Source organism: Mustela nivalis (genome assembly GCF_964662115.1).
Source record: "Mustela nivalis genome assembly, chromosome: 5".
Lineage (NCBI taxonomy): Eukaryota > Metazoa > Chordata > Mammalia > Carnivora > Mustelidae > Mustela > Mustela nivalis.
Window position 1 is genome coordinate 73,887,546 of NC_139024.1, and position 13,155 is coordinate 73,900,700.

At 40.9% G+C, this 13,155-nt stretch overlaps 1 protein-coding gene across 1 annotated transcript in view; it reads right to left on the bottom strand.

Moving 5' to 3' along the window:
* Window positions 1–4,880, bottom strand: part of TRMT11 (tRNA methyltransferase 11 homolog) — a 58,051-nt gene extending 53,171 nt beyond the window's left edge. Inside the window, 1 exon segment of the mRNA XM_082729899.1 lies at window positions 4,648–4,880. Within this exon segment, the coding sequence (XP_082586025.1) occupies window positions 4,648–4,719 (72 nt within the window). The 5' untranslated portion in view covers window positions 4,720–4,880.
* Window positions 4,881–13,155: the final 8,275 nt, after the last annotated feature.

Below are 13,155 nucleotides of genomic sequence, written 5' to 3' on the forward strand. Positions count from 1 at the left end.
GCGCCAATTAAAACAGGCCTTGATTAACTCTACAAAGGTAAAACAGGGCCACATTATATTCCTAATCTCTCATTTTAAATCATAAATGCAGCTACTCATTCTTTTTTCTACTTAGCAGTTCTAAAACAGAAGATGTACTCAAAAGTGTAGACTGTCCTCTTGATTGCCTTTCTCAAAGGGATCCTCTCACTCAATACTTACTACGAAACTAATATGTACAAGGCACTGAGCTATGTAAAGATAAATACGTATTTATCTTCAGGGAGCTTATGGTCTAATAGAACAAAACATTCAACCTAGTTAATTGAAATGTGAGCTGTAAAACAGTGAGTGCTCTTGAAAAAAGTAAAATCAAAAAGGTACTACATTAGAGTTCAAAGGAGAAAAGATCACTTAAGTTTCAGAAGAAAAGTTTTCATGCAAACTGACTTAAGCCCTGCAATACAGAGAGAATCTGCACAGACGAAAGAGGACTTCCCCTTCTAGCGATGGCAAACTAGGTAATTCAAATTCAGCCTTCTGCTTAGAAGAACTAGAAAAACCTGGCATCTGCTTGGACGCATGGAGCAATTACAAGAATTACCAAACCAAACTTCAGGAGAAGCCAGAAATCCCAAGGTGCAGCCACTTGCTTCCCAGGACATTGACCAATTCCAAAAGCAGCTATGGGGCTAGATGGTCCTTTTGACAGCTTAATGGACCAGAAGGACAAAAAGAATATGGTGTCATCCATAGAAAAGAAAGATAGCTTGACAGACCACCCAGTTTGGACTGGGATCTCCAAAAGCTACATACCAGAGGAACATGTATAAACCAGAATAGAAACAAAACTTAATACCTGGAAATGAGTTTAAGGCATCCTAGATCATTAATGCTTCTACTTCAGGAGGATTTACATCATCCTAGGCCTCCTGTTATTTCTTCAGATAACTTTCCAAATATATCTAGTGCAGATTTTGAAAATAAGCCAGCACACATATGAAAAAGAACCAAGAGAAACAGTACACAGAAGCAATGGGCCCACAGGACTACTTTTATCATATTTAATATGTGTTTTCTATACTTTGTCAGACTTAACTGCTTTTTATATTCAAGGAGATAAAAGACATAATTAAGAATTTAGGCAAAAACTAAAAATCTATTAAAAAGGAAACTGTAGAGTTGAAAAAGAATCAAGTAAAAAAATAAACCTAAAATAAATATGTGGGTAAATCTCTATGAAGATTGACTACATAAAATCAATAGATAGAAGACTGAAATAAGAAGACCCAACTAGACAAAAGGAAGCACAGGCCAAAGCCTGAAAACTGAGAGCATCATTCAGGGAATGATGGGGATTCTCTCGTGGCTGCACTGAGGTGGGAGTGGGGGGAGACAAAGAACCATGCAACAGTGGGCTAATGCCAGACTAGGAAGTTTCAGCCTTGGGACAATGAGGGTGGAAAAGAGAAATGAGGGGCATCTGGGTGGCTCAGTGGGTAGAGTCCTGGGATCAAGCCTGGCATCTGGCTCTGGGCTCAGCAGGGAGTCTGCTCCCCACACCTCGACCCCTCTTCTGCCTGCCTCTCTGCCTACTTATGATTTCTGTCTAATTAATTAATTAATTAATTACTTTTAAAAAGAGAAATGAGCTTTTTGGGAGATTAAACTGACACCAGAGTAAGAAATTGACACCAGGGTAAGACACTAAGAAAAATTTAAGACAAAGATGGGCGCCTGGGTGGCTCAGTGGGTTAAGCCACTGACTTTGGCTCAGGTCATGATCCCAGGGTCCTGGGATCGAGTCCTACATCAGGCTCTCTGCTCAGCAGGAAGCCTGCTTCCTCCTCTCTCTGCCTGCCTCACTGACTACTTGTATTCTCTCTCTGTCAAATAAATAAATAAATTCTTTTAAAAAAGAAAAAAAAGAAAAATTTAAGACAAACAGGTAAAATGTCCAAGTACTAGGGATGCTATTTCGAAGACTGCAGCCTAACCACTCCATTCTCACTGCATTGTTGGACTAAGGCACACAGCCTCCTTGGCCTCTTTTTCCACTCCAGTATTCCTTCTCTGGTGCTCCAGAATTCTCCTTCTAAAACACAAATGATTACTAGTCACTTACTGGTTTAGAAAGAAAAAAAATTGTCGCTTCCTAGCTTAAAGAGTCAATGGCTCCCCCTTTAAATTTAAAATAAAATACCAATTCCTTGCAATGGTTTCAAAGCATTCCAAACTCTGGATCCTACCCACCTCTCTACCCCCACTGCCCATTATTTCATCCTCACTCTCCACATCCCACACCCCAAACCACCATAATCAACTCCTTCCACTTGTTTTTGTTTCTTACTGAAGAACGCTTTCCAATCCTCTTTATCCACAAAATAGCTCTTTATCAATTAAGATCTATTAAAATATTACCTCCTCCATGAAATTCTATGCCTTTACGCTCCTATCTTGCCAGTGCACCTGTTCAGCAAAACATTAATCCTGAATCAATGCCACAGTCTTCCTTCACTGTTCCTAAGGCCAGTGAATGGCACACAACTGAAGAAAAGTAGAGAAATAGCAGCACAATTACAAAGACATGATCATCACCCTAGCTGGATTTCCAGCGTTGCTCTAATACCTGTGTTCTCAATGTTTAACTTGTCAGCTCCCTCTTTTACTCTGAATGACTATTTCAAATTTAACTATTTTTCCCCAATGTCTCCACTCAACTGCTTGGTCCCTGATCTCTCAAGAAACAACCTTAACTCATTCATAACCTAGAAAACAGATCCTCAGGCAGCTACCTCATTTCCAGCTTAACTCGCCTTGCCCACTCCCCCCTTCTAGTGAAAGGCCAATCTCCTACTGTGCCCTTATACCCATTCTCCCCTTCTGTTCAGCCTGTGAACTCTGCTTAAACCTAGGCCTTCCTCAAACTGTTAACCAATCTCTACTTTCCCTTCTTACTCTCCAGTTAAGAGCAGTCTATCTCCCCTTCCTCATTTTCCAGTGATCATTAAATCAAGCAATCTAGCTCACCACCCCACTCTAAAACTCTATACAATAGTATTAGCAAAATTCCTAGAACTTTACCCTCCTGATTTCTGTGCCTGCAAAGACTTTCTAGTCTGACACCTGCCAAACCTCTTCACTACCGCCTCTTTTTTCACTTCCCCCCACTATCAATACTTCCAAGCTCCTGTATTTGGACCCCCACTCTTTCAACATTATGCCTTCTATGAATAATTTCACTTCCTCCCCTGATGTTCATATGCAGAAGCTTCCAAACATCTATTACCAGTCCAGACCACTCTACTGTACTTCATGTATAGCTCTAAATTCAATGTCCTGCCCCCCACCCCCGCCATCCCCGGTCATCTCCACTTGATATTACAGAAACACATAACCAATATTCAGCATAACCAAAATTTAAATCTTTCATCTGCCTGTGTTCCACATTTTAAGTGGAGATGCAACCCAGGAGTCATCCTTGACTGGCCCCTGTCCCCCCCATAGTCAATCATCAAGTGATGATGATTTCATCACCTAAGTATGCTCCATCTATCCCATGCTTTTACCCCTGCCTTAATTCAGGCCTTCTTATTCTACTAACAAGACTATTTCAACAGGCTGCTAACTGGTCTCTGCTTCCAGACTTATTCCTCTCAAATCTATCCTCATTATTGCTGCCAAAGTGATTTTTTCTTAAAAAATCTTCTTTGCTCAAAACTCTTCAGTAAATTTCCCTTACAAGCAAATAAATGTTCTCTTCCCTTCCAGCGTACTCAAGGCTTTGCATTTTCTGGACCCTATCTACATCTCCTGCTCTTTTTTTTTTTTTTTTTCTGTCACTCTCAGCTACAATATTTCATAATTCAATACTGAACTGTAATTCTAATTTATTTATCTTTGGCCTGGCTAACTCCTACTGATACTTTAGTTATTGTTGAAGTGTCATATCCTCATGCATGCCCTCTTAATGGCCAACATCCCCCACTCATCAGGTGGATCAGATTCCCCTTCTATGCTCTCGTATCGCCCTACATATCTACCACTGCACTTAAAAATGTTATTTCTTAAAATGTTCATACATATACGCGGACCTTAGCCTAAACAGTAAAATCCTTGAAGACAGAAACCGTCTTTACTATTTCCATATCCCCAGCGCCCAACACATGCAATTACAAGCATTCTGAAAATGTTCTGAATGAATGAAACACTTTTCCCAACTTCTCCATCATCTAATCCCTGCCACCAACCACCACCTCCAGAAATCCCACCCTCCTCCACGGGCTTTGACCCGCATATTTGCCACTTAAAACACTGCACTGGGCATTTCCGTTAGCTGACTCTCTTCTCTGCTGGGGGAAGAGCTCCTGGAGCGAGACGACGGGTCATATCCACCGGCCTAACTCCAATGCCTGACGCATGGGCAGAAGAATGAATGAAAATGCTTGGCAAGTCTGTGAGAGTCTGTCTTGGACTTCTCTCTCACACACCCTCCGCGGAGCTAGGATCCTTCCCAGGGCCCGAGGGACCAGGGACGCTTGATACCTCCGACAAGCAAACACCCCCGGATCCCTGCTTGTTCAAGCTGAGATCTCTGCCGCCCGCACACCAACCCCCGCTGTGCCGTCCTCTCCCGTCAAGAAGTTGTGGAGGGCGCTGCGGACCCACCGGCAAGCGGAACTCCAGGTGCTCTTGCGCCATGAGCAGCAGATACCTATTCAATGGGCACGACATCGCCATTGCAGTCGCCCGCGGTGCGCCTGCGCGAGGCGTACAGTTTCCCAGCTCTCTGCCTCCTCCCGCCCACCGCCTTTCCCGCTGAGGCGGGGCCTGAAGGGCCGGAAGCGGAAGCTGGGCGAGGTGGACGCTGTCTCGGGGTTCCTCGCGCGGATACGTTGAGCCTGGAGGGGCAACGCCCGCTGGGAGGTACTTTCTGGTTGAAATGCCGAAGTATGAGGAGCTAGTGTGAGGAGCTCTGCTGGGTTGCGCGGCAGGTTGCGGTAACACAAGTTTGCGTTGGGCCTCCGACCAGGAATGTACTTCCAGCTTCCTGGGAGGTTGTTGAAGGAACGCTTCAAATTTTAGTTCTTCAAAACTGGACTGGAACTTCACCTTTTCCATATAGACTTCTCTATCGACTTCAAGCTTGGAGGACCTGGCCCACTCAGTCATCTAATATTTCATATCCTTTTTGTATTTTTACGATATCTTTTCAAGGGTACATGCCCCCTAAGCCAGTTGGAATAAGCTGTTGACCTAGGTAATCTCGTGGTTCGTTCTAGACCTCATAGAAAACAAAATGTCGTCCTCAGTAATTTACTCAATAATTAGAAGGTTGTGATGTTAGGCTCAGGCACAGTCCACAGCCAACTCTATTAAAACGATGATGGGGGCGCCTGGGTGGCTCAGTGGGTTAAGCCGCTGCCTTCGGCTCAGGTCATGATCTCACGTTTCTGGGATCGAGTCCGGCATTGGGCTCTCTGCTCAACAGGGAGCCTGCTTCCCCCCCCCCCCCGCCCCCTCTCTCTCTGCCTGCCTCTCTGCCTACCTGTGATCTCTCTCTCTATCTCTGTCAAATAAATAAATAAATCTTTAAAAAAAAAAATTCTAAAACGATGATGGAGGGGCACCTGGATGGCTCAGTCCTTTAGCCTCTGCCTTCATAGTGGTGATTAGGAACGTAAGCTGTGATGTCCATTTTAGGTTCAAATCTCAGTCCCACTATTTATGATCTATATGCTCTTAAGCAAATTTCTTAGCCTCCTTTAACAGCAGTTTTATCTAAAATGGATTAATACTGTCTCCCTCAAGGGATTGTTAGGATTAAGTAGAATAATGTACAGAAAGTGTTTAATATAACACCTGGCATATTGTATGGGGCCAATAAATGGAATTAAAGGAAACTTCTCTTTAAAAAATAAAAGTATGAAAATTTGTCTTAACAAGCAATCTTTGTTAGGAAAACTCTTGATAAGTCCACTTAAGAGAAACAATAAGATGAGTCTCTGAGGAGTACAGATTTTTCTTGGCCTCAAGGCTTCAGAAAAGGGATAAAAGTATGAGAGACATGAGAGGTCAAGGTGGGACAGAGAACAACGAAATATTAGGGGAATGATGTGCAGTGCTTGATATGCCCCATCCCCAAAGCTTGTCAGAATTACCAAACATTAAATTTTTTCTTATTTTTTATAAACATAAAATGTATTTTTATCCCCAGGGGTACAGATCTGTGCATCGCCAAGTTTACACACTTCACAGCACTCACCATAGCACATACCCTCCCAATGTCCATATCCCCACCCCCCTTCTCCCGACCCTCCTCCCCGCAGCAACCCTCAGTTTGTTTTGTGAGATTAAGAGTCACTTATGGTTTGTCTCCCTTCCAATCCCATCTTGTTTCATTTATTCTTCTACCCCCTTAACCCCCCATGTTGCATCTCCACTTCCTCATATCAGGGAGATCATATGATAGTTGACTTTCTCCAATTGACTTATTTCACTAAACATAATACCTTCTAGTTCCATCCACGCCTTCGCAAATTGCAAGCTTTCATTTCTTTTGACGGCTGCATAGTATTCCATGGTGTATATACACCACATCTTCTTGATCCATTTATCTGTTGATGGACATCTAGGTTCTTTCCATAGTTTGGCTATTGTGGACATTGCTGCTATAAACATTTGGGTGCATGCCCCTTCAGATCGCTACGTTTGTATCTTTAGGGTAAATACCCAGTAGTACAATTGCTGAATCATAGGGTAGTTCTCAATCTAAATGAAGATAATCAAGGAAGAGAGGACGAACACTGGGCCCTCTCGGGAAACAAACTTGAACAATTTGGGACAAGGTACCAGTTCAAAATTAAGCAGCTGCAGTTGATTTAAATATGACTCAACGGGGTGCCTGGGTGGCTCAGTGGGTTAAGCCTCTGCCTTCGGCTCAGGTCATGATCCCAGGACCCTGGGATCGAGCCCCACATCGGGCTCTCTGCTCAGCAGGGAGCCTGCTTCCCTTCCTCTCTCTCTGCCTGCCTCTCTGCCTACTTGTGATCTCTGTCTGCCAAATAAATAAATAAAATCTTTAAAAATAAAAAAAAAATATGACTCAAGATCTCCAGAAGTAGTGAAAAGTAGAGCTTGTGCTCTGATCAAAAAATTCTCCCAAACGGAATTCTAGTTGTAAACTAGACCTACTAATTTGCTACCTGTGACGTAGGTTCTGTGCATAGAAAAAAAGGGAAGGAAAATGGGCTGGAGATTCTGCCTTGTGTCCTGGCCATCGTTAAACTCTAATGCTGCCACAATTCAAGTAATCAAAAGCCATACATTTCCAGACAGATGTAAGATGGCAGCCTGATTGAGCTAGGCTAGAGAACAACTCTTTTTTTTTTTTTTTTTTTTTTTTTTAAAGATTTTATTTATTTGACAGAGAGAGATCACAAGTAGGCAGAGAGGCAGGCAGGGAGAGAGGAAGGGAAGCAGGCTCCCTGCTGAGCAGAGAGCCCGATGCGGGACTCGATCCCAGGACCCTGAGATCATGACCTGAGCCGAAGGCAGCGGCTCAACCCACTGAGCCACCCAGGCGCCCTAGAGAACAACTCTTATCATAACCTTAGCAACTGACTGAAATAGAAACTGAAAGGAGCCTAACCTAGGGCCTGCCAAAATTAAGGATGACTTCTCTCCTTGAGCGGGTACTTAATTTAATTCTTTTGATGGCAATGAGATTGAGATCATAAGATACCAAAAAGTGTTTCACTCTACTTTTATTACACTCCAAATACAAGGCCAAGGAAGACCTGTATATCATCCACTCTGTTCCAGGCTTCAGCTTTGTAACTTACATAGCTTTGCACATTTTTTAAGGGAACCCCATTTATTACTTCTCTTGGGTAGAACTTGTGAACCAGAAGTGATGTAAGTTCACAGTGCATTTGCCACATTTGAGCCAGGTCTTTGTCCTTCCTCCTTCCCTGCTTCCCACTTTCCTTCTCTCCCTTTCTTCTTTAATTCCTAAAATGTAAATAGCAAACATGATTTCTAAACAAAGGAAGGCTCTTGGCAATATGCAAGTATTAACAGTCCCAAAGTAAGTGTGCAACTTACCTTCTAGGAAGGGACCCACAGATCCTTATTTAAGCACAATTCCCAGTAATCACGATCTCTTGATCTTACTTGCTTCTCATAAGAGGAAAAATTATTACATAGAAAATAAATGGTCTCAGGTCCCATAAAAGGCATCTTCCTGAGAAGTACTTTAACTGGGCCATCGGAGGAGTTTTGCTCAATCCTTCAGGGCACAGATTCTTAAACTTAGCTGCATGTTGGAATTACCTGAGGAATTTTCAAAAATATGAGGCCTGGAATCTGTCCCCAGGGATTTGAATTTAATTTGGGTTGTGACCTAAACATATATTTTTTTAAAGATTTTATTTATTTATTTGACAGAGAGAGAGATCACAAGTAGGCAGAGAGGCAGGCAGAGAGAGAGAGGAGGAAGCAGGCTCCGTGCTGAACAGAAAGCCTGATATGGGACTCGATCCCAAGATCCTGAGAGCATGACCTGAGCCGAAGGCAGCAGCTTAACCCACTGAGCCACCCAGGCACCCTGACCTAAACATATTTTTAAAAACACTTCTGTTTTTTGTTTGATGGCAGCTATCAGAAACATCACCTAGGAACCACTTAGAAATGCAAAGTCCTGCCTACCCCCAAACCTGCTAAATCAGAAACTCAGGATAGGATCCAGCAGTCTGCTTTAAACAGACCCACCAGGTGCTCGTAAATGCACGCTGCAGTTTGAGAAACATTGCTGGGACAGGGGAGTATGGATAGATGGGCTTTGAGTCCCAGTACCACAATAAATAGCATGTTTGCCTTCCTCTTACCCATGCTTAGAGAGAGAATTTTATGGATAAACTGGCAAAATGCTGCAAAATTGTTTCTCAGCAGAAGATGTAGCCAAAAGAAAATATTCCTCTCTTACCAGCTAGATTGAGAATCTCACAAAAATCTCCTTAGCTGAGAAAATATCTAGAAAAGCCTACTTAAGTTAGGTGATTTCTTGTGGGTCATGTGGCCAGAAGAAAGGCTTTACAGAGAATTTTTAAAATTCTAATACAAAAAGAAGATAAATATGTGCTAAAGGCAAAGGGAAAAGTCAAGAAAATAGCAAGATGGCAGGAGCTAGCAAATACTTTACCATTGTCCTGCAAGTTTGGTCATTAAGTGCTTGGACTGCTGGTATGGGTGAATTCTTCTGAAACTCAAAGTGGTTTTATGCCTAAGTTATAATGGTCATGCACACTGCCATGAAGAACATATGGCCATGGAGATTCAGAGGATATCTAGGTTATACTCTTTATTTTTAGACTGAAAGTAGTTGGAATTAGGGATATCATGGTGCTCAATTATATTTTAGTTTGCTATGGTAACATTTTAAGTGACTCAGAGATTAAAACAAAATCTTTATTGACCAGTAATATAAATGAGTCTCCGAATTAAGGCAATGGGGATACAAGGTAAAAAATTAGCTCCCCAGCTCATAAAAAAAGGTCAGAATCCAGTGGTAAGAGATATCCCCCTATTTCCCAGTTAGACTGTGTAAGGTCTGTGCTAAGAAAATAAAGTATCACAGACTAGAGCTAAAGAAACAATAGTGCTGTGGTTGTGGGCAGGAATATCAGGAAGACCTCCAAGAGTAGATAACATTTTAACCCAGCTTTTAAAAGTGAACAGATTTCCTAAGCTGTGCTCTGTTTAGTTGGAGTAGTAAAAATTGTTAGTATATGGGATACAAGTGCAGGAGATGAAGCCTCCACAAGCTGATGGAATAATTTTGAGGGAAAACAGGTTTTCACAAGCAAGAAAATGACATAATGAGGCCATAGTTTTGAAAGAACTCTGATGGTCTGATGGTGGCTGTGGTAGAAAGGAAGCAACTGGAAGCATGGGGTCCACTCAAGTGATTCTAGCAACATTCAAAGCATGAAAAGAGGAGTGTCTGAAAAGGCAGATGCTGTGTACTGAAAGGAATGAATTGATTTTTGTTTCAGGTCCCTCAAGGTAACATCATGTCTGAGGGCAAAGTGCTTGGAAAATGTGGGCTAAGAGAACATTCAGACATGCATGTTGAATGTACAAGTGTATTGAGAATAGATAGGGTAGACCCAGACCAAAAAACAAAAACAAAGTCTGGAGGCCAACTGCAATAAATTAGACAAGAGATGGTGAGAATCTGGCCAAGATGACAGAAGTACAAGTGGGGTAAAGTGGCCAAATCCTGAATATATTTTGAGAATACTGCTGATAAGGTTTGCTAAGGTGTTGGATATGAAGTATGAGAGACAGGAGTCAAGAAGGACTGCAAGATTTTTGGCCTGAGCAACTGAAAGATTGCAGTTGCCATTAACAAAGATGGAGAAGATTGAGAGGAATGCAGAGGGGAGAGGGAAATAAGCTCAAGGTGCCTGTTTTACATCAATAGGAAATATAATACATTTACCTGAAAGATATTTGACTTAAGGATTGGTTTAATTAATGGATGATGGTTGATTGTGGATCTGTCTCCACCTATGTGACTTTTTAAATAATCATACAAGGATTTTTCTTTTTTTTTTTTTTTAATTTTTTTTAATTTATTTGAGAGAGAGGAGGGGGAGGAGCAAAGGAAGAGGGACAAGCAGACTCCGCACTGAATGAAGAGCCTGACATGGGGCTCGATCCCATGATCCTAAAATCATGACCAGAGCCAAAATCAAGAGTCAGGCGCTTAACCAACTGAGCCACCTGGAAGCCAGATTGGATTCTTCTTAATCAGAGGTAGACATAAGCATTTTAATTAAGTTTAATTAAGCTGAATCAGAGATTTTTTTGTATTTATATTGCAGAAAACAACTGATTCATAAGCAGATAAATCAAAAGGTATCATTTTCATTTTAGTAAACTAGAGTAGTGGGCACTTAATGAAGGCATGGGCATCAACTTTTGTTGATAGTTTTTTGATACCAAAATCTAAAAGTGTGTGAGCACTGCAATAATAAATGTGTGACCATGTATTCTTATAGAAAGAATTATGTCTACAACTCTGACAGTGAATCTTTCATACATTAGGGCCAACCAATTATTAAACATTTGGCAAAAACAAACAGATCAATGGAACAGAAAAAAGAGAGCCCAGAAAGAGACCCATATAACCAGCTAATCTTTGACAAAGGAGCAAAGGCAATACAATGGAGTAAAGACAGCCTTTTCAACAAATGGTGCTGGAACAATTGTACATCCACATGCCAAAAAAAAAAAAATCTAGACACATAATTACAACCCTCACAAAAATTAACTCAAAATGGATCATGGGCCTAAATGTAAAATGTAACACTACAAAACACCTAAAAGATAATAAGAGAAAGCCTAGATGGATCTTCGGTATGGCAATGACATTTTTAGATACATCACTGAAGTCATGATCCATTAAAGAAATAACTGATAAACTGGATTTCATTACAATGAAAAACTGCTCTGTGAAAGACAGTGTCAAGAAAATGAGAAAACAAGCCACAGACTGGGAGAATATATTTGCAAAAAGGCACACATGATAATGGACATTAATACAAAATATACAAAGAACTCTTATAACTCAACAATAAGAAAACAACTCAATTTAAAAATGGGCCAACAACCTTAACAGACATCTCACCAAAGAAGATACACAGATGGCAAACGACCACATGGAAACATGCTCCATATCATATTGATATCATCAGAGAAAAGGAAATTAAAACAGTGAGAAAGCACTGCACACTAATAGACTGGACAAGTCCCAAACACTGATGCCACCAAATTCTGGCAAGGATGTGGAGTAACAAGAATTGTCATTCATTACTGGTAATATTGGAAAATAGTATAGCCACTTCAGAAGACATTTTGGCAGTTTTTTATAAAACTAAGCATATGCTTATCATGTGACCCAGTAATCATGTTCCTTGGTGTTTACTCAAAGGCGCTGAAAATTTATGTCCACACAAAAACTTGCATATGAGTGTTTACAGCAGCTTTATTCATAGTTGGCAAAACATAGAAGCAATCAAGGTATCTTTCAGTAGGTGAATGGATAAACTGTAATATATACAGAAAACAGGATATTATTGAGCACTATAAAGAGATGAGCTATCACACCATGAAAAGACAAAGAAACCTTAAATGAGTATCACTAAGTGAAAGAAGCCAATCTGAAAAAGCTATATACTGTGTGATTCCAATTATATGATATTCTGGAAAAGGCAAAACTACACAGACAGTAAAAAGATCACTGCTTGCCAGGGATTGGTGGACTAAGGATGAACAGACAGAGCACAGAGGGATTTTAGGGCAGTGAAAATACTCTGCATGATACTATAATGAGAGATACATGTCATTATATATTTGCCCAAACTCATAGAATGTGCCACACCAAGAGTAAGCCCTAAGATAAACTACAGACTTTGGGTAATTATGATGTTTCAGTGGAGGTGGAGGTTTAACTGCAACAAATGTACCACTCTTCTGGGGAACGTTAATAATCAGAGAGGCTATAGGGGAAATATCTGCAGTGTCTGTTCAATTTTTCTGTGAAGCTAAAACTGCTCTAAAAAATAAAGTCTATCTCTCTCTCTCTCTCACACACACACACACACACATACACAAAATCCAGAGAGTCAAAACTTTGACACAGTATTTTTCCATATTTATTTAGCTTTCTTTCAGCTAAGTAAGCACACAACTTACCAATCACTTTACAATTCTGCAGTTACAAATAATATAACATGCAAAAGAAATGCTCTAGATAGTACTTTAAACATTGGTTTTGTGTTGAGCTAATGTTTTGGGTAGCTACTGAGTTACCAAATACTCTTTAACTACTGAAAAAGCTGAGTGAATTTTAATTGGAATTTATTAATCTTTACAAGTAAATGAGAAAAGCTGCTAAGAACGTGAGGATTAAGGGTTTTCCAAGTTCACATAGTACAACATGCTGTACGTATAGAAAATTCCTTTTCCAAAGCTGGTCATATTTGAGCTGATTTCTACAAACTTGCAACTGGTAATCTGTGTAGGTGGGTCAGTGAGCTACTTAACAAAGCAGTGCTGAAGAGCCTGGAAATCTAATTTTGAGAGCTCCAAACCCGTATGTCCACTTCC